This window comes from Seriola aureovittata, chromosome 1 (genome assembly GCF_021018895.1).
Source record: "Seriola aureovittata isolate HTS-2021-v1 ecotype China chromosome 1, ASM2101889v1, whole genome shotgun sequence".
NCBI classification, from domain to species: domain Eukaryota; kingdom Metazoa; phylum Chordata; class Actinopteri; order Carangiformes; family Carangidae; genus Seriola; species Seriola aureovittata.
In genome coordinates this window covers 12,517,247-12,535,450 of record NC_079364.1, presented here as the reverse complement: position 1 = coordinate 12,535,450, position 18,204 = coordinate 12,517,247, and the positions used below count along the sequence as shown (strand labels likewise).

Here is an 18,204-nt window from a genome sequence, read left to right as displayed (position 1 = left end):
TTCCAATGTACAGCCAGGGAAAACAAAGAACAGTGTGTAGCAGCACAGTTTGGGGAAAATACACTGAATTCAGATGCTTTTCACCCAAACATTTTATCATTCTGGGCAGAGTGTAGATATCTATATGATCACAAAAATGTTGAACAAAGAAGGTTGGTTTACCAACCGCGTAAAGCAGGAAACCGCCAAAGGGCCCCATAAGTTCCAGGTTCACTCCATATTATTTGGGTCTTCATGATTTGACTAATCGCCAGTCCTCCATCTGGTGGCCTCTGTATCAAAACCTAGTTTAAGACTTAGTTTCTAGTTTGTATTGTGGTCATTTGTTGTAAAGTTGTTTTTAATCAAAGGGCTTTAATTTCTTTTTGTCAAACAAGCACCTCTGGCAAGGTAGTCCATCATGGGAAAACTGTAAAGCTGCAACCAACAGTTATTATCATAATCACTACAATTATTTTCAGTTATTTTCTTTAATAATTGATTGTTCATTGTATACTCATTAGTCCCTGAAGCCTGAATGAACATATTCAAATTGTTTTTGTTTGTCTAAACAACACTAAAAACCAAAGTTTACAATGTAAAACAATCACTTATTAAATTTGTTGTTGTTGGTCTAGAGAAGTGGTTGGTTACTGGTACTGGAGAAATAATGAAACAATAATTCAGGCCGGACATTTTGACTCCATCCCATGTTAAGCTGTTCACACAAACTACCAGACTGCCAATTTTTTGGACTATCCCAAATTATTGATGTAACAGGTACCAGATTGCAACTGGGGAAATGCCCCATACAAATGTACAAGGCTAGACACAAAATAATTAGCCAACACTTAAATCATAATAATAATAATAAAAACTAATGAGATACAGAGTTAGCTCGAACGCTCAAATTATTATCTTTATATTCAACATAAAGCGTTTGAAAATGTGTTTTTGACTTACCTGGTCCCTTCCCGCCAAACATGTAGCTTATTTTGCAGCATTAAGCTAGGTCTGTGGCGATGGCCTTCCTACTTTTTATGCTCTCCCTCTCTGCTCCACCTCTCTTTTCTTCTGACTACGACGACTGTCCATTTCACCGGGCAACTTGTCCAAAATGTTATCTGGTAAAGAAGGGAGACGGTTGCGACGCAGAGAAACGTGATAACGCCATCTGGAAATCTCAGGTGTGTGGGAATAGGTCAAGTAAACTAGTGGGGGTCAACTGAGCTCCTGACAACAAATCTTTTCTCTGGAGCCCCATAGAAGGCTCAACCGGAAATAACAGGCAAGACAATAAAATTTTGCTTCCCAAGATTTACGCTGACATGCTATGTGAATTAATCAGGGGTTAACAGAGAAATAACATACTAAGCCGAAATATTTTTTAAAACAAAAAGCTCGAACCGGAACTAAACATTGGTTTAAGGTGCAGGAGGACAGATTTGCGGGTCGTACTTGTAAGTGTTTAGCGTTTACCCATATTTCGTGAACGTGATTTAACGATAATGAAAATATATTCTGGCATGTAAGGTCTGCCGAAGAAACAGAGAACCGAACATCTAAATAAATGTTTTCAGTACCTCGGTTCTACGGTGCGTGGAGGATAATATGCCTTAAAACTGAGAAGCTAACGCCGACAACTCTGTGGTGGTGGTGGCCGTGTCACCGTCACACGGCTCCGGACGTTGTTTTAGAGCCGGGCGAGCAAAAAGGAGTCCGTAATAACCAGGTAAACAAACAGCAGGTGTTGCCTTTTGGTTATTTGTTTGTAATTATATTATCTCCTTTTCTAGTTTTGCAGTAGGTTGGTTTTATCAGCCAACTTCTGCAATAGCTATTTACATGTAGCTTACTGACCCTCTCTGGTACAGCAGCTTATTATTGCTCTCTGAGCAGAAGTGAAGTCGCAACAGTCTGTATTACATTTTACATAACTTTATAAAACCCCAATAGTTACTGAAATGCATGCAGCTCACTTATTTGACCACTAGATGGTGCAGTATGGATAACTTTAGGGGAAGATATGCTGTTAAGAATTTTTTGCATTCACTGAACTAGAAAGAAAACAAAAGAATATACACTCACCGATCACTTTATTAGAAACACCACACTAATACTGCGTCCCCTTAGTCTCCAAACAGCCTCAGTTCTTTGTGGCATGGATTCCACATGAAGTTAGAAATATGCCTTTGAGATTCTGGTCCATGTTGTTATGATTGCAACACATCATTTCTACAGATTTATCAGCAACATATTCACGGTGCCAATCTTGTACCACATCCCAAAGGTGTTCTACTGGATTCAGATCTGGTGACTGGGGAGGCCACTGAAGTTCACTGAACTCACTTCATGTTCATGAAACCACTTTGAGATGATTTACTTAGTGACATGGTGCCTTATCACGTTGGAAGTAGCCATTAGAAGCTGGATAAATTGTGTCCATAAAGGAAAGCATGTGGTCAGCAAAAACAGACAGACAGGCTGTGTCATTCAACACAATTGATTTGCATTAAGGTGCTCAAAGTGTGCCAAAAAAACATTCCCCATACCACAACACCCCCACCACCAGCCTGGACTGTTGACACAATGCAGGTTGTGTCTGTGGATTCATGCTGTTGAGGCCAAATTCTGACCCAACCACCTGCTGCCTCAGCAGAAATCCAGATTTATCAGACCAGGCCATGTTTTTCCACTCTTCAACCTGAGATTTCTGTTCTTTGCTGACAGGACTGCAACCTGACATGGTCTTCTGCCCATCCAACACAAGGTGCAACGTGTTGTGCAATCTGAGAAGCTCTTCTGCTCATCACAGTTACAGAGTGGTTGTCTGAGTTACTGTAGCCTTTCTCTCAGCTCCAACCTGTCTGACTATTCTCCTCTGACCTCCCTCATCAACAAGGCATTTCCGTTCGCAGAACTGCTGCTCTCTGGATGTTTTCTGTTTTTTGCACAATTCTGAGTAAAAACTCTGAGTAAAAAGATTGTTGTGCATGAAAATTCCAGGAGAACAGGAGTTTCAGAAATACTCAAACCATCTGGCACCAACAATCATGCCACAGTCAAAGTCACTGAGATCACTTTCTTTTTCCTATTCTGATGTTTGATGAGCAATAACTGAAGCTCCTGGCCTGTATCTCCATGATTTTATAGATTGCTCTGCTGTCACATATTTGGCTGATTAGATAACTGCATGAATAAGCAGGTGCACAGGGGTTCCTACTAAAGTGCTCAACAAGTGTAAAGCTGAGTTATGTAAACTATGCCAGTGATACCGTAGTATATGATAATTATAACCCAGTTTGGCCCAGCTACAATACGTCATTTTTGAGGACATTTATTATCTTGGTAATTTTGTATAGTTTATTGAGGTCAGATATACATTTAGTTTTTTTTAGCCTTATAACTTAATGCCTTGCCGATGTTCCTAACAGGACAGATTTTACACTCACTGTCAAACGGGGGTAGCAATGCACAACAAGACAGGACAGCAGTTTTTCAACTGAAATCTACAAACTTAAAAGGAAAATCCACTTTAAATACAATGGACATCTTGTTCTTTTGGTGGGTAAAAATAAATACGTTTTACATGAATGTAAGGCTCAATGTTCTGAATCAAAAAATGTATCCACCAATCTTAGTGCTATAACAGTTTCATATAATGTCAGGTATGCAGCTCTCTACAGTGGGCTCTTTAAAGGTAATTTCGTGCCTGTTTAGGATTTACTGTACCTTTTTTAAAGCATCTTCCCTACAACCTGTTTGTAACAGGTAACCAAAAGGCATAAAAAAGAAAGATCTTCATGTCGACCAGTACTGGACCTTTTTGACCAGCAGTACAGTCAGGAACTTGGAAAGTTGTGGGCGTCTGCAAGGTAGATTTTGTCTAAAATAATTATTGCAGATTATACAAAGACAGCGTTTTTACTCTTCTTTCTCTTGCAGATCAGTTCTCCTGAACCCTCACTCCTGGCAATATGGGGTCATGCTTAACCGCTTCACAGCTGTGACAGATGTCACACAGATTCTCCAGTCACAGGGCTTTTCCAGGTTGCTGCCTCAAACAGATGGCTCCACGTTGCTTTCCGATTCTCCTTCACCAGCGTCAAATTCTGAATACCAGACAGGAAAAGACTCCCACTTCATCTCCAAGTGGCCTCCTGATGACTCCCATCCTCAACCTGACAGCACCTCTCATTCGCCCAGTCAGGACCTTCAGTCAGAGCCATTACTCAGCTTGCCCCGTCCTTCACTACAGTGTTATATCCACCCATATCCACTCCGATTTCCTTCTCAGGCTCATAGGCCTGGTCAGCTGAAGCAGTACTACCTCCTGAATGCTGCCTCCCTGCTTCCAGTGTTGGCTTTGCAAGTCAGAAATGGAGAGAAGGTTTTGGATCTTTGCTCTGCCCCTGGGGGCAAAGCCTTAGCCATACTGCAGTGTGCAACCCCAGGTAACAAGTGTTTTTAAGGATTTATATCCTTAAAATAATATAGTAAATATTGGCATTTGGTATTTTATAATGCTTGATCTTAAAGTTCATTTATCAACTCATGTATTTAATAAATAATAATGGTTAAATTGTAATTAGGCGGAAATGACCCCAAATCATGACTCAGTGTTTTAGCAGATGGATGCTGACAGCACACCAGATTAAGTTTGTGTTTGGCCGTTAGAGTTTTTCACAAAAACATCTTGTTGAAATGTGTTGAGGTTTGTTTTTAAATATTAAAAGCATACTTTGCATATAAATTGCTGCTGTTGATTCAAAAGAGTATTTTTGTCTGGTGTGAATAGCCTATTTGGTAATAAGTAATGCTGCTGTCTGTTGTGTTCCAGCGCTTCTCTGCTGCAATGAACCAGATCTTCACAGACGGGACTGGCTGACCAAAACTCTGGAATCTTTTCTGCCTCACTCACTTAACAGCAGAGTGATAGTGTCTGCACAGGATGGACGATGTTTTGGGCAGAGTGAAGCAGTAACATATGATAAGGTGGGCAAAGAATTTGTGTTATGTTCATGGCAGATTGTGATTGAATGCAGAAATCCAGCGGTGTTCAGTCAAAGAAGCCACGAAAAAGCAGAAAAAAGGCTGGGAGGAATCAAAGGACTCAAAGAGACTGATAATGGAACAAAATGTTGAAAAAAGGAACAAGGCACAACATGAAGCGCTTGAGAGTAAGACACAGTTTGAACAAAGCCGGCAATGCACTAGAATAGTAGAAATACAGTGCACAGTTTCAAGCTGTGTTGTGTCAATGATATGATTTTGTAAAATTTAGGACAGATTTTTGGGAAGATTTTTTAGCCGAGGTGTATAGTTTCAGAGGCAGTTGAGATTTTCTACACTGGGTAATAGGACACATTTGTTGAAGAGTCTTTTTTCACTCTGACTGAGCATAATTTGTCCCTTGATGATTCAGGTGCTGTGGGGAAAATATGAATTTGGATTATTTTCCAGACCTGCAGCATTTGTCTTTTCATCTGCTTTTAACTTCATTATCTATTTCAATTTTCTTACTCCTTCGCTTTCACTTTTCTTTTGTGACCCTCTCTGTGTCTCACAGCCCTTACACTCTTGAACTCTCTGACTCAGACTCCGAACTACTCACATGTCTGTCTCTCTCTCCGTTGCAGGTTTTAGTCGATGCTCCATGTTCTAATGACAGGAGCTGGCTGTATTCTTGCAGCAGCCAGCAGGGGGAACAGAGACTGAAGGAAAGAGCCAGGCTGCCTGCGCTTCAGGCTCAGCTGCTTCAGTGAGTCCAATCACCTACATTAAAAATGTCTGCTATGTGTGACAGTTGTGGTATTCTCCTATATTCCATCATGTTATTTACACATGATATGAGATATAACCATTCATGTTTGGTAAAAGCAAAATTGAAATATAACATTATTTTGGTTCAGATGAGGAATTAGGAAACATTCACCTGCACTGTTCTGCTGCCCACATAATAGTGTAAATATTAAATAGAAAAGAACGCAAATTAATCACAGTGCAATCTTTGTCTACTCTTTCTAGGTCTGCACTGTCAGCTGTGCGTCCAGGGGGCCTTGTGGTCTATTCAACTTGCACACTGTCCAGCTCTGAAAACTATGCTGTGGTTGAGACAGTTCTGAATAACTGTCCTGAGGCTGAACCTGAAGACCTGTGGGAGGAGATTGCTGTTCCTTTATCCAAATACTTTGCATTTACTTCTGCTCAGCCTGGTCATGGACAGACATCTCTGGAGCCCTCCCTGCAGCCACAGAATGGCGCTGTGTCCTCTTATCACCACAGACTTGGCATTTTAGTGGTTCCTCAGTCTGGCAAGACCTGGGGACCCATGTTTTTGTCTCGGATTAGAAGAAGGAAATAGTGGGTATCCTGAGCAAAAACAATATGTAGAAACAAATGGCTGAACAGCAACATTTTCTTTTGTTAGCTGTGGGGTTTTTAAGATGCAAAGTACCTCCTAGAACTGATTCACACACAGAAACAGACAAACATACTAATACACATTTAACCTGTGCCACTTATAGAGGAGGAAAGTAATAGCAGCAGTAGTTTAAATATGCAGATACAAACATGTCAGTGTGGCCACATGCAGGCAAAGAAAAGTCATAACTGTTGCAGTTTTAACACTTGGTCACCTGCAAAAGAATGTTTGTTGCAGCTGCTGTTTAAAGCAGCTGTCCTGTGTGTGTGTGTGTGTGTGTGTGTGTGTGTGTGTGTGTGTGTGTGTGTGTGTGTGTGTGTGTGTGTGTGTGTGTGTGTGTGCACGTGTGCGCGTGTGTGCGTGTGTGCGTGTGCGTGCGCGCCACGAGATTTTACATTTAACATTATTATCTAAAACAGAATAACAATAGAACATTGCTGACATCACCTGCAGTGATCTGCATCAAACATAGACCTGAGGCAACATATATTTATTTAAGGCATGTGACAGTGTGAAAGGAGTTGGTCGTAGCGATTACTTAATAGAGAATTATCCAAATCTGCAACTCCTCCTCGCAGCCGTCGGCTGTCCAACCGCAACTTTATTGTTTTGGTTTACTCTCATGCTGTTGTTTACAGCCACAGCAGGGAGCTGTTTTCAGTGTAAAAGCTCTAAGTGGAGTATTAAGCAGCTAAACAGCCAGGTAGTTCCCTCATCAATTGGTAGAGACCAAAAACAGAGCTAAAAGAGACTGAATATTGGACTTGCATTCAGAAACATGACTCCAAATGAATTATAACGTTGCTTTGAAATTCCTGGCTATGCAAAAAAATAAGCAACTTTGGTAACAAGTTTTCCATACCGACTTAACAGGTGATAACACGTTAATGTTGTTTTAACAACTTGTTTCTGCTGACACCAAGAGCCCCAAAAAGTTTTCTGTTTGACTCTTCAGCCCACCACCTTATTATTCATTGTTTTATGATTTGTATTCATTATTTATTGTTCATTAAATTAGTTGTCCAATTAGATGAAACCGACTGAACTCTTTCTCAAGTGCTTCACATACACACTGTGTCCACAGTGTATAATACATTTGGTACCATAAGACAGCAATATTCTACGGTGTGAGATTGTATTATTAAAAATTTATTGACAGTTTATTCTATTAGGAGTGAGTGCTTCTTTCAGTTTGTGTGAGCTTCTAAATACTCTTTGAGGGGTAGTGAAGGAAGAAGATATGAGATTATAAGAGGAAGCACCACAGAAGCTCACATTCAGAATCTCCACCTTGCATGCTTTGAGTCAGTAAATTAGCTTGCATTCATTAAATTTGGATTACCACTTGACTTAAGTCATCACTGAATCTTTTAAGTTTCTATCTGAAACCCCATGACTGATGTTTGTTTTTTTAAATATCTAAGTGCCATAACACTATTAACAAATGCTTTCAGACTTGACATACTCAAGAAGAGGCTAAAGGTTTCCTGTCTGAGAGATTAGTTTAATAACCATGAAATGTGAGAGCAGTAATGATATAATTAACACACAGTTTCTGTCTGTAGGAACTGTGTCTCTCTTCATTCCTGCTGTTCCCCCCCCTCATGCATTAACACAAGCTTTAAGCCTCACCAGAAGCAATCTTACATCTGTCATCATACCTCCCTTCAGTGTGATTGAGAAGGCAGTATCATATCTTACAGTGGCTCATTACCTGGGTGGTTCTTGTGTCATGCTTGAGTGAAGAGTAGACTGTTTCATCGCAGTGATGTAGCTTTTCATCAGGCGGTGATTGCGCAGACCAGAAGCTGAAAGTGTTTTGAAAGTAACTATAGACAATAACACGCAAGAATTCATATATTTTTAGATTTTGACGATAACAGACTGACAAAGTATGCTCTTGCAGAAGCAGTTATGTGTATAAACCATTATTTCTTCCTCCCAAATATATAAGGCTGGTGATTCAGAGTGAGCCCATGACACACTGTCAGGGATATGATTGCTGAAATAGGAAAGCTACAAGAGCCTTGCACTGGTTTCATATAACTACTCTGCACGGCCATAGACACAAGCATTATTGGGTGCATTTATATAGCTATTTTTATTGGCTGCCCTACTTTTGCTCCACTTCTGTGTGTCTCTGAAAAGTAGCTCCAGTGTCTGATATGAGAGCATCATTACACCACCACAACATCAACACAAGTTAAAAGTGGCGAGATGTGGAGATGAAGTGAGGCTTCATTGGGGTTAACCATGTTGCTGACCTTTGTGTGAACTCTTGGTTTGTTGATGTTCCTCCTATTGCAGTGTTTCCTCAAGGGGAGAATCTCTAAGCAGCTTTTCCACCACTTCAAAGGGAGAGAATGTAGGCCTGCTTTGCATAATCAGGTGGGGAACAGCTTTTTGCCAGAGAGGCAGGAATTAATTTGTGGCACCGCCAGATGTAATCATTAAAACCCCAGTCACTGACAATAAGGGGAGAGGAGGAAGGGAAATTAGAGGAGGAATTGTAGGAACAGTGGATGGAATGAGAAAGAGATATAGAGAATGGGATGGTCCTTAAATGCCAGAGGACACTATCGCTAAACAGCTGTTGAGATGGGTCCACTTTTTCAGTCCGCTATGTTTGAACATGTTGGCACAATGTTAATCCTTACTCCTCTTTCCCTTTCATTATATATGTGCTTCACTATTTATTGGTGAACAAAATGATGACAACACATCATGAGAAAGGATCTGAAATTTAGACGATAACAGTTATTTGGGCGGCCACATATATCAGTCAGACTGAAAGCCATTTAGCAATATGTGTAGGCTTTAAAGTCCCACTCACAGCCCGTAAATGTACTGTTCGGTTCAGTCTCTCATTAACCCTGTATCCAGCAGCAGGAAGCAGTTGTCAGCCAAAAAAAAAAAAGATCTCAAACCCACAGTGAAAAACTGTCAATGCTTGTGGTTTAATTATTTGGTATAATTTTACATATCTTCATATACACATTGCTGTGCAGAATATCACTGACATCGAAAAGCGTTTGTGCTGCTAACATCCAATCAGATTCCAATCACCATCTGTCAGTCTGATATTTTGCCATTTCTGAAAAATGTTTGACTTAAAGCGTTTGACACTGAGTGTGCTGGACAGTTAACAAGTGGGTCTATAGATTTGGTGCCTTTTGGGGTATCCATCATTCATTTCAAATGTCATCATTTGTCAATATTCCATCAGTGGAAGTGAGAGACTCGGATTGCTGCTCTTGATTGATTGTTACACCACTAATCTCTGAGGGGAGAAAAGTCTGTGAAGAATGAACGCTAGTAGAGGTGACGTCAAGTCACACTCCGCATGCACACAAAAACACATGAATTTTCTTAATTAGGCTACAGCTTTTTACTGTAATAGGCGTGTAGTAAGGACAAACGCACACTCCTGCAAAGAATGAACGAGCCAGATCCTGTGAACACCCCCATAATAGAATCTGTTTGTACCAGAAACTCTAATTCAGTGACTTGTCATTTGGCAGGTGGAAATATGATCAGTCAGTCAGTCAGTCTAGATTACAGGGCTGGCCTCGCCATTGTGGTCCAGCCATAAAAAGCTATTCAAGTCATCATGTTGCCACTTCTTCCTAGACAGGTATAAGACAAACTAGCAGTAAATATGACACTTGAGAGAAAGACAGCACAAATTGATTGTTGTTGTTATTGTTGTTAATTGTTTTTATGTAATCCAAATGCAATACATCACACAGAAAAACAATTAAGGGCTTTGAGGACTGACTGGATACAGAACCAAATTTACTCTTGTGTGGTTTATGGCCTGTCAGCGCAGACAGACAACACCAGAGGAAAATTAATAGGACAGGAGAGAAAGTGAGAGGATGACTGAAAAACTTATGCTCAAGGAAAGGAGCACAGAAATTTCCATCCTTTCATCTACTTTTCACCTGTCACACATAGACTCCAAATGCAAAAGAAACTCTAGAGCAAAGAGAAATAAAATTGGGTCTGTTTGCTTTTTGTTTTGAGATTTAGCAGAGAGGGTGGTGGTGATCCCAGTCTCTTCATCCTGAGTGACAGGCTTTTAATAGAGGGCAGCAGAACTTGGATAAAACTATAGTTGAATTGAAGTTTGGATGATATTTAAAAGTTGTATCCAAGTTTCCAAGTTTACCATTTCTTCAAAAGTTGTCCACAGTTTTAAATCAAAGGGGATTTGTGGTCAAAAGAAGATGTAAAAAAAAAAAATCAAAAAAACAAACTCAAGAACACTTCAAGACCAACTGCAGTCTGGCCCCTGATAAACTATACCAGGAAGTAATGTGTTATTGTTGGATGTTTCTCCCATAGACCTCTGTGAGTCTCTGCAGCTGCAGGGAAGGAGACATCCATAACAGCTGCATGAGAAGACAAAGCACAGGCTTAGCAGAGTGAAGGCAGTACAGATTACCCCAGCCCAGACATTCATTCATCCTTTGAGGAAAAGACAGAATTGATCAGGAGATCTAAAACTAAAGCCTTGGACAGTTTTGCAGAGAAATGAGATTTGAGAGAAAACCACCAGATCTTTTCAGTTCTAACTATCATGTCATCATTTTTACACAAATGAAATGTAACTTTGAACAGCAAGCAGCTGTAAAATGGTCATGGATTATGCCAATTTTAGGATGTGAGTAACTGCTTCAGTAGTAACTGCTCCAACAGTGGTTGTTACCCCTGTGCCTGGCTATAGAAAGAGAACAGCAAAAGCAACTTAAAACCAGCCAGTATTACTAAAGAAAAAAACAATACTTATGAAAAAATTAGAGGTAAGCTAAAAATGCGTGTAGCATAGTTACAGTATGTATGTCCTTTTGACCGGCCCGTAATAATCATCTTTGACGTACTGAACCCTGCTGTTTTCCAAAAAGGCAAAATGTTCACGCCATAATATTTTAATTATTGTCATATCAAGACCTGAGAAACTTCTAGTTTAACTCGCAGTTAGAAAGATGGAAAGTGCTCAATTTTAAGCATGTTATGTTCTTACAGAACTAGATTCTGCCTCTCAACATGCGATAATGAACTGCTGCTGGTTCGGCTCAACATCAGGGGACTCTATGCTTCATTATCGGTTCAACATCATTTTAGAAAATCTTTCTCTCATGCCAATACTTCTCACGTTAACCAGCTGCATAACTGCAGGTCATGTGTATTTGGGATACACACTGAATTACTGTGTTAACGCTTATTTGACCCCTGCACAGATCCCTGCAATACACATGTCCAAGAATAAAATGTTCATCCAGAAAAGGTGAACCCATATAAAGTTGCCTCATCTCAATTTCCACTTCACTTCTGTTAAACTTCCAGACTTCAAACCTTGTTGAAGTGGTGACTCCCTGAGTGAAGGAAAAGCACAAATAATAGATTCTTCACCCAAAGGAACAAAAAAGGGGAAAGAAAGTCAGAGGGAAGAGGTACGAAGGGGCTGATTAACACGGATAGATTTTGTACCAATACTTGCAGGTTAAAAGGTCATTAAAACATTAGTGGGGGATGTTATTCAAACGGGTGTCACTTCATCAAATTAAGAACATATTCCTGAGCAGTTTGAGGTAATTCAATAATAATGGAGCCCTCCTGGTGCTTACTTTTAAAATACTTAGATGGGATATTCAATAGTCTATTCATCAGATTTTATGCAAGCACTTAAGTACTTACATATGATATATTTATTATTCATATTCAGCCAGTCACAGTGGAATATGTGCAGTGCCGCAGGATGTCATCTCTCTCTTTTTTTCACACCCTCTGTTTCTTTTTTTGATGAAATTTGGGCAGTTTGCCTTTTAAATCTGCCAATTATAGAATTACACTGACCTAAAGTAATTAACTGATTTCTTTCTTTGGCTACTTTGATTTATCCCAGTGATGCAGTTTGATACAATTTTCTTCTTGCAAAGAGACGTTTCTTGCTGTCTTTCCAAAAGCTTTTATCTTACACATAAAACATGACCATGCTAACATGCACGTTATGCAGGTGCGATGTTTACGATGTTCATTTTCTTAGTTTGGCAGTTGGTTAAAAACCAACTTATTGATCAAACTGATAGTGGCACTTGAGGAAAAGTAAGAGGATCACCAAAATCATTAGGATTCATCCTCTGCATATCAGGAATGTCTGTAGAATCTTTCATACAAATCTATCCAACAGTTACTGAGATGTCAGTATTGACCAAAGTGTTGGTCTGACTGCCACTGTCATCAGCACTGCCGTGCTCTGGCTAAACGATTTGTCATTGGTGCAAAGTGAGTGCTGCATCATTCCTCGATGAAGACATGTTCATGTTCCCTGCAGGTTTTTTTTTTTTTTGCCAGTTAGCATGTCTCAGTAGTCTTTGTGCTGACCAGACAAGCGCAACGTCTGCCTTGTTCCAAGGGTTTCACAAGGCATACAGAAGGTGACACTAAGGCCAATGCAGCGCATAATCTGAAGTCAGCAACAAGGCAGGTGGCAGAAGGGAAATGTCTTCTATTTATCCTCCCTGTCGATTTTTTCTTTACCTGCCTCCCTGTCCTTTCTGTGCTTTCAGAACTTGCTATTCTCTCTGTCTCCTTGTCGCTGAATGACTTTCTCTCTGCCTTCCTCTGTGCCTATGTATTTGGCTGTCTTCCTCTACACCCCCCCACCCCCCACCCCTCCCCTCTCTCTCAGAGTCAGCCTTTGATCTTGCCAGTCCTAGCACAGAGGTAGACACTGATGCTGTATGGCTTTTCTCTGCCTATTAATGTCTTAACTCCTGCTCTGCCTTTTGCAGGAGGTCTACTGAGACATCATTTCCCCACACGGCCAGATCTAATGACAGGCCTGGACACCCTTAATCACAAGCATACTGTGTGTGTGTGTGTGTGTGTGTGTGCGCGTGTGTGTGTGTGTGTGTGTGTGTGTGTGTGTGTGTGTGTGTGTGTGTGTGTGTGTGTGTGTGCGCGTGTGTGTGTGTGTGTGTGTGTGTGTGTGTGTGTGTGTGTGTGTGTGTGTGTGTGTGTGTTTGTGAGTGTGTGTGTGTGTGTGTGTGTGTGTGCGCGCGCGCGCGCGTGTGTGTGTGTTTGTGTGTGAGGAATAAGGTAAATTCAAATGAGGTGAGGAACAGGTTTGAAATTCCTATAAACTGAAATAAATGTGGTGACAGCACCAAACTATAGCCTGTTGCTTGTTTCCATAATACACAGCACACAAGACTGTTTTAATCTGATGCAAATAATCATTTTGTTGCATAAGATCGATAAATAAGTTGTGATGAAAATATAGTGACACTCAAATGAAGAACATGGGGGGACATAGAATTGTAACTTCACACAATAAGATTATCACATAAGCCTTTTTGTTACTGTGCAGGATAAATTAACATATGAAGGCACCATAATATTTTACCCTAAATCATCATTGCACCTTTCTGTGATCCTAAATTTTGAATCATTATTTCTCAAGAAAAATGGTAAGAAAAAAAGTCCCTGTGTTAATAAAGTAAACAGGTAAATTAAGATAAATATCCATTAGAGAAGACACCAAGATTGCTTTTCCAGTGTCACAGAAAAAAAAATAGTATAAAGAGAGCACAATCCTCAGAAAGGGAAGAAATTAAAGAGCTGAAGATTTATTGAATCAGCTATGAAATGATGCTCAGCCACACTAGCATTTTTACCTTTGCGGTGGTTGTATTCAAACTTGAAGGAAACAAAAACACCTTTAAATGTGGTGCTCCATACAAATATGGACGTACTCCCAGCAGCAGCTTTTTAAATTATTTCATCAACAGTTAAATCCACAGATTTAGCATTGCAGTTCTTTAGCATCATCAGGGTTATTTGTTATGTTATCTCTTGGTCTGGAGGTGGTAGTTGTGAGTGTAGGAACCAAGACTGAGAGAACTATGTGACAAAAGAGGAAGCCACAAATGTGACATCATCTGGGATCTAGATGCTGCTTGAACTAACAATTATTTTAATAATCGACTATTGCTTATTTCTCAGTTTTTGTCAAAAAAGGTGAAGTTTTCAAATAGCTTGTTTTATCTGGTCCACTCAACAACAATTCAAAATACAAAGATACATGTTTAGTTTAATCAGTGGATTTCCTATGAATTGACCAATCGATTAACTGACTACTTGTTTCAGATCTATTCTACTCTATGTTGAGTTGAACAAAATTCTTTACAAAAGAAGCAATGAACCAGAGGTAGTAACATTTTTAGAGACCCCACAGCAGTCATGGGCTAAGACAGAAGTCAGTTCTTGATTCCTATTATTCCTATTCATCGCAATGTCTAATCTTATCCTAATAACCTACACATAATAATTTTCAATCAACCTGACCCAACCTCACTATTGACATTTTTTATTATCTTACCGTGACCACAATCTTCCCTAAGCCAGATCAAGTGATTACAGTCACCTAACCTTAATCACACTCTAGCTGCCGCAATAAGATAATGTTTGATTGTTTTTTGCAAATATATACAAATACAGTTGTAAATGAGCAAAATTCAAAAAAGATAAGTGTGCTTTCCTCTAATGTCTCTCTGTGAGCCAGTCATATGTCACTCTCTGTCCCCTCTCCCTTCCTCTTCTCTCTCGCCCTGCTGTCCATTCATCTTCTCTCTCTTTCCTGGAGTGATGACTCAATTATCATTCCCCACACACGTGGCTTTATAAGTGAGCAAAAGGGAGCATGACTTCTTAACCATGTCCACCCACCCACCCCAAAAAATAAAAAAATAAAATAAAATAAATAAATAAATAACTAGATAAACAGCCCCCTGGCTGTCAGAGTTCACTCAGCTCAGTAGTGAATTGTGACACCGGTAATGTAAGTGGTTTCTGGGTTGGAGCGGAGCTTCTAATCGATTCAGTGAACTCAGTACATAACGACGGAGGAGGGTAAAAACTTCAGAATGAATGTATGAGGGAGTCAGTTAGTCATAAACTCAACTTCCTATAATAACTGATATGAACAATGCAATATCATCCAATCTAGGTTTTGTATTAAAATACCTTATCATCTGGCTCCGACAATATGAAATGACTGAAAGTCATTTATCCCAGCCTTTCCACTCATCTGCCTTCCAACTGCACTTGCTTCTTCTGCTTCCCTTTATACCCCCATCTCCCTGTTTCTGACGTCCCACTTTCTCTCCTCCCTCAATCCTTTCCTTCCCTAAGTGCTAGCTCCCAGTCTTGAGCCTCAGGGATCCACATGACTTGATTGTGTTTTGATGTTCTTGTGAAACTTACAAGTGCACTCAGCACTCAAGACCCATAACATACATTTTCAAGACCGTGCACCCAGAGGAAAAGCGACTGAGGAGAAAGGAAGAGTGTTCACTATTACCTTTGTCGGTACAGTGCAGGCCCACACACTCGCAGCTGCATAAACGCACACAACCCTGCGTTAGGCAACTATACATGTGAGGGCATTTGTAAATCCCTGTATCCTGGCCTTTTCAGGTCCTGAATCATGACCCAAGTGTTCTGGACTGAAAAATGCACATTGTACACAATACACAATGTTTCCAGCGAACAAAGCCTACGCTTCATGGCCCCTAAGTAACCATAAGTAGCATTGCTAACCACGGCCTTACATTTTTAACCCCAAGTGAAGGTCTAATATTATCAAGATGAGTGTTCACAAGTTAACAAGTAGTATTAACAAATCATTCATACAACTTAAAAACCGACTCTCATTTAAACGATAGGTTCACACTTTTTCAAGTCTCAGGTTATTAGCTGCTGTTATCTTTCCTCTGTCCATGCGGAGATCCCTGGCGAAAACAATTTCAGTGTAAGAAATGTCAGACAAAATCCACACTGGCTGCCTGACTGAGTTAGACAAATCAAGTGGGTATCTTCCAAAGTTAGTCTGTTTGATACAAAATTCCTTCTTTGTACAACAACAAATAGATTTTGCTTGCTGAGCCACAACAAAGGGATGATACCATAAAGAGGGAATTTTGAACTAAAAAGGCTTTGGAACTTATTTATACTTGATTTGTCTAATCCAGACTGAAATCTCACATGAGCATTGACTGTGCAAAAGTGCATCCCTAAGCTCAGCAATTTGTGACATACTGGCCACAATTACAGCGATCAGTTTTGTTTTCAATGCACATATGAGCCTGTGAGTACTGTGTTGAGAAATATCGAAGGATGATTCTGGTTTGTTACAATTTGGGTTTGTATTTTTGGTCATTATTGATGCTGGTTATGATAGTAAAGTTGCTGAGATCCGGACACAACAGCCGCATTGCTACCGTACAATGAAGTATGACAAGACAAAAAACAACAACAACAAAAAAAAAAAACATGGTGGGACCAACCAAGCCTTTAGAAGGTTACTACTAACTGATTAATCAACACTAGATAGTTCAAATGAATTGAAATCAAATTCTGAATTATATAAAGCAAAACAAGAGTTGACTAATCTTTACTTTGAGTTCCTTGACTTTCTTTTCATATCATGCGCTTTATATGTTTTGACTAAGTTTTGTCCTATTAGTTGGACTCTACCTTTCTCCTAAGAACCTGCATATTCATATCCAAACAGTGTATAAACTGGTATGAACCCGTTGTTTATACAGGACATTGCCTCTGGAAGTGCATAGAGTCTGTGGTGAAGGTGCTGATAAGACAGAGCTGGGGTGTTTTTATGTTCATATTTCTCTTTCCTGGGGGGTGGATCACATCGATGTGACAGGTGGCTGTGGGCCAGAATATAAACGCTGGACTGAATGAGGCCTTTTTTTATTCCCTGAAATCAATAAGTCCTATATTTGGTGAATAAGTCTTTGGGAATTCAATATACTGGAGTTATATTTAATAAGTCTTGCAGTGGAGCTAAGTACTTTAAATGGTTCTTTTTGGAATTCAATAAAGCTATTAACATTGTACATTTTATATGTAAATCAAACCATAGATGAGTGATTGAAGAGGCAAAATGGCTGATTCGTTCATGTCCTGCATGCGCACTGTTTCCTTGTTAACAAGCACCAGGAGACTCTAACTGGTTGGGCCAATAAGGAGAGTCATGGCTGAACATTAACTGAACTACAGACCGTGGACTAGGAATTAATGTTTAATTTTCTCATGTCTCAGAGGGTCTTGTTCTTTGAACTGTTGTGTCTAATTTCATGCAACGCTCAAACACACACACACACACACACACAGACAGAGAGAGAGAAAGAGAGAGAGAGAGAGAACAGTACTGCTGCAGCGGCTCTGTAGAAGCAGGACTGGCTGTAAGTGCACATACATGCAAGTCTTAGATGAAAAACAATGATTTGTATGGAGCAAGGGCGACATTACCAGACCATGTTTTTCTTTTGTGTCATTTCCTAAACTGATGCATAAAAAACACTAAGACATGTTTTTTAATTCATCTTTTAATATTCTTTAATTTATGCCAGAAGAAATATCAACAAGCAAAGAAACATGAATGTCAAAGCCTTAGGGGCAACAACATTGGCCCAAGTGTGAAAACATCAACAGACAGCCTTTTGTGTTGTTGCTGCTTTGCCACATTCATTATGCACAGCTAGTTTGCATGAATAATGCAGGTGACTAAATTGTTCTACAGAAGTAGTTCAATTATCATCATGAATAATCAATTTATCATTAAAAGGTGTTTGGAGATTTTAGTCACACAGTTAGGCAGTGGATAATCACTTTGCCAGACGTGTGTGTCGAATGAGCTCCTCTTCAACATGACCTACCAGTCACAAAAACACCAAAATATCTGTTCTCATGCAGAGAGAAGTACTGTCACAAGG

At 39.8% G+C, this 18,204-nt stretch overlaps 1 protein-coding gene across 2 annotated transcripts; it reads left to right on the top strand.

The window, feature by feature from the left end:
• The first annotated feature begins 952 nt into the window (after positions 1-952).
• Positions 953-7,564, top strand: nsun3 (NOP2/Sun RNA methyltransferase 3). 2 transcript variants are annotated; one of them, XM_056374359.1, is made up of 6 exons: positions 953-1,711; positions 3,751-3,854; positions 3,925-4,433; positions 4,820-4,974; positions 5,619-5,740; positions 6,007-7,564. In XM_056374359.1, the coding sequence occupies exons 1-6, from the start codon at positions 1,550-1,552 to the stop codon at positions 6,341-6,343; spliced, it is 1,389 nt and encodes a 462-aa protein (XP_056230334.1). In that variant the 5' UTR covers positions 953-1,549; the 3' UTR covers positions 6,344-7,564. The 2 variants fall into 2 exon arrangements, with proteins under 2 accessions (XP_056230334.1, XP_056237952.1); XM_056381977.1 differs by lacking the exon at positions 3,751-3,854 and having other exon boundaries at positions 1,573-1,711.
• Positions 7,565-18,204: the final 10,640 nt, after the last annotated feature.

Coding starts and splice junctions, on each gene's coding strand:
- nsun3 (XM_056374359.1), top strand. CDS start 1,550: ATGTTTTCAGTACCTCGGTTCTACGGTGCGTGGAGGATAATATGCCTT. Junction 3,855..3,924: donor AAGTTGTGGGCGTCTGCAAG/GTAGATTTTGTC, acceptor TTTCTCTTGCAG/ATCAGTTCTCCTGAACCCTC. Junction 4,975..5,618: donor AAGCAGTAACATATGATAAG/GTGGGCAAAGAA, acceptor TCTCCGTTGCAG/GTTTTAGTCGATGCTCCATG.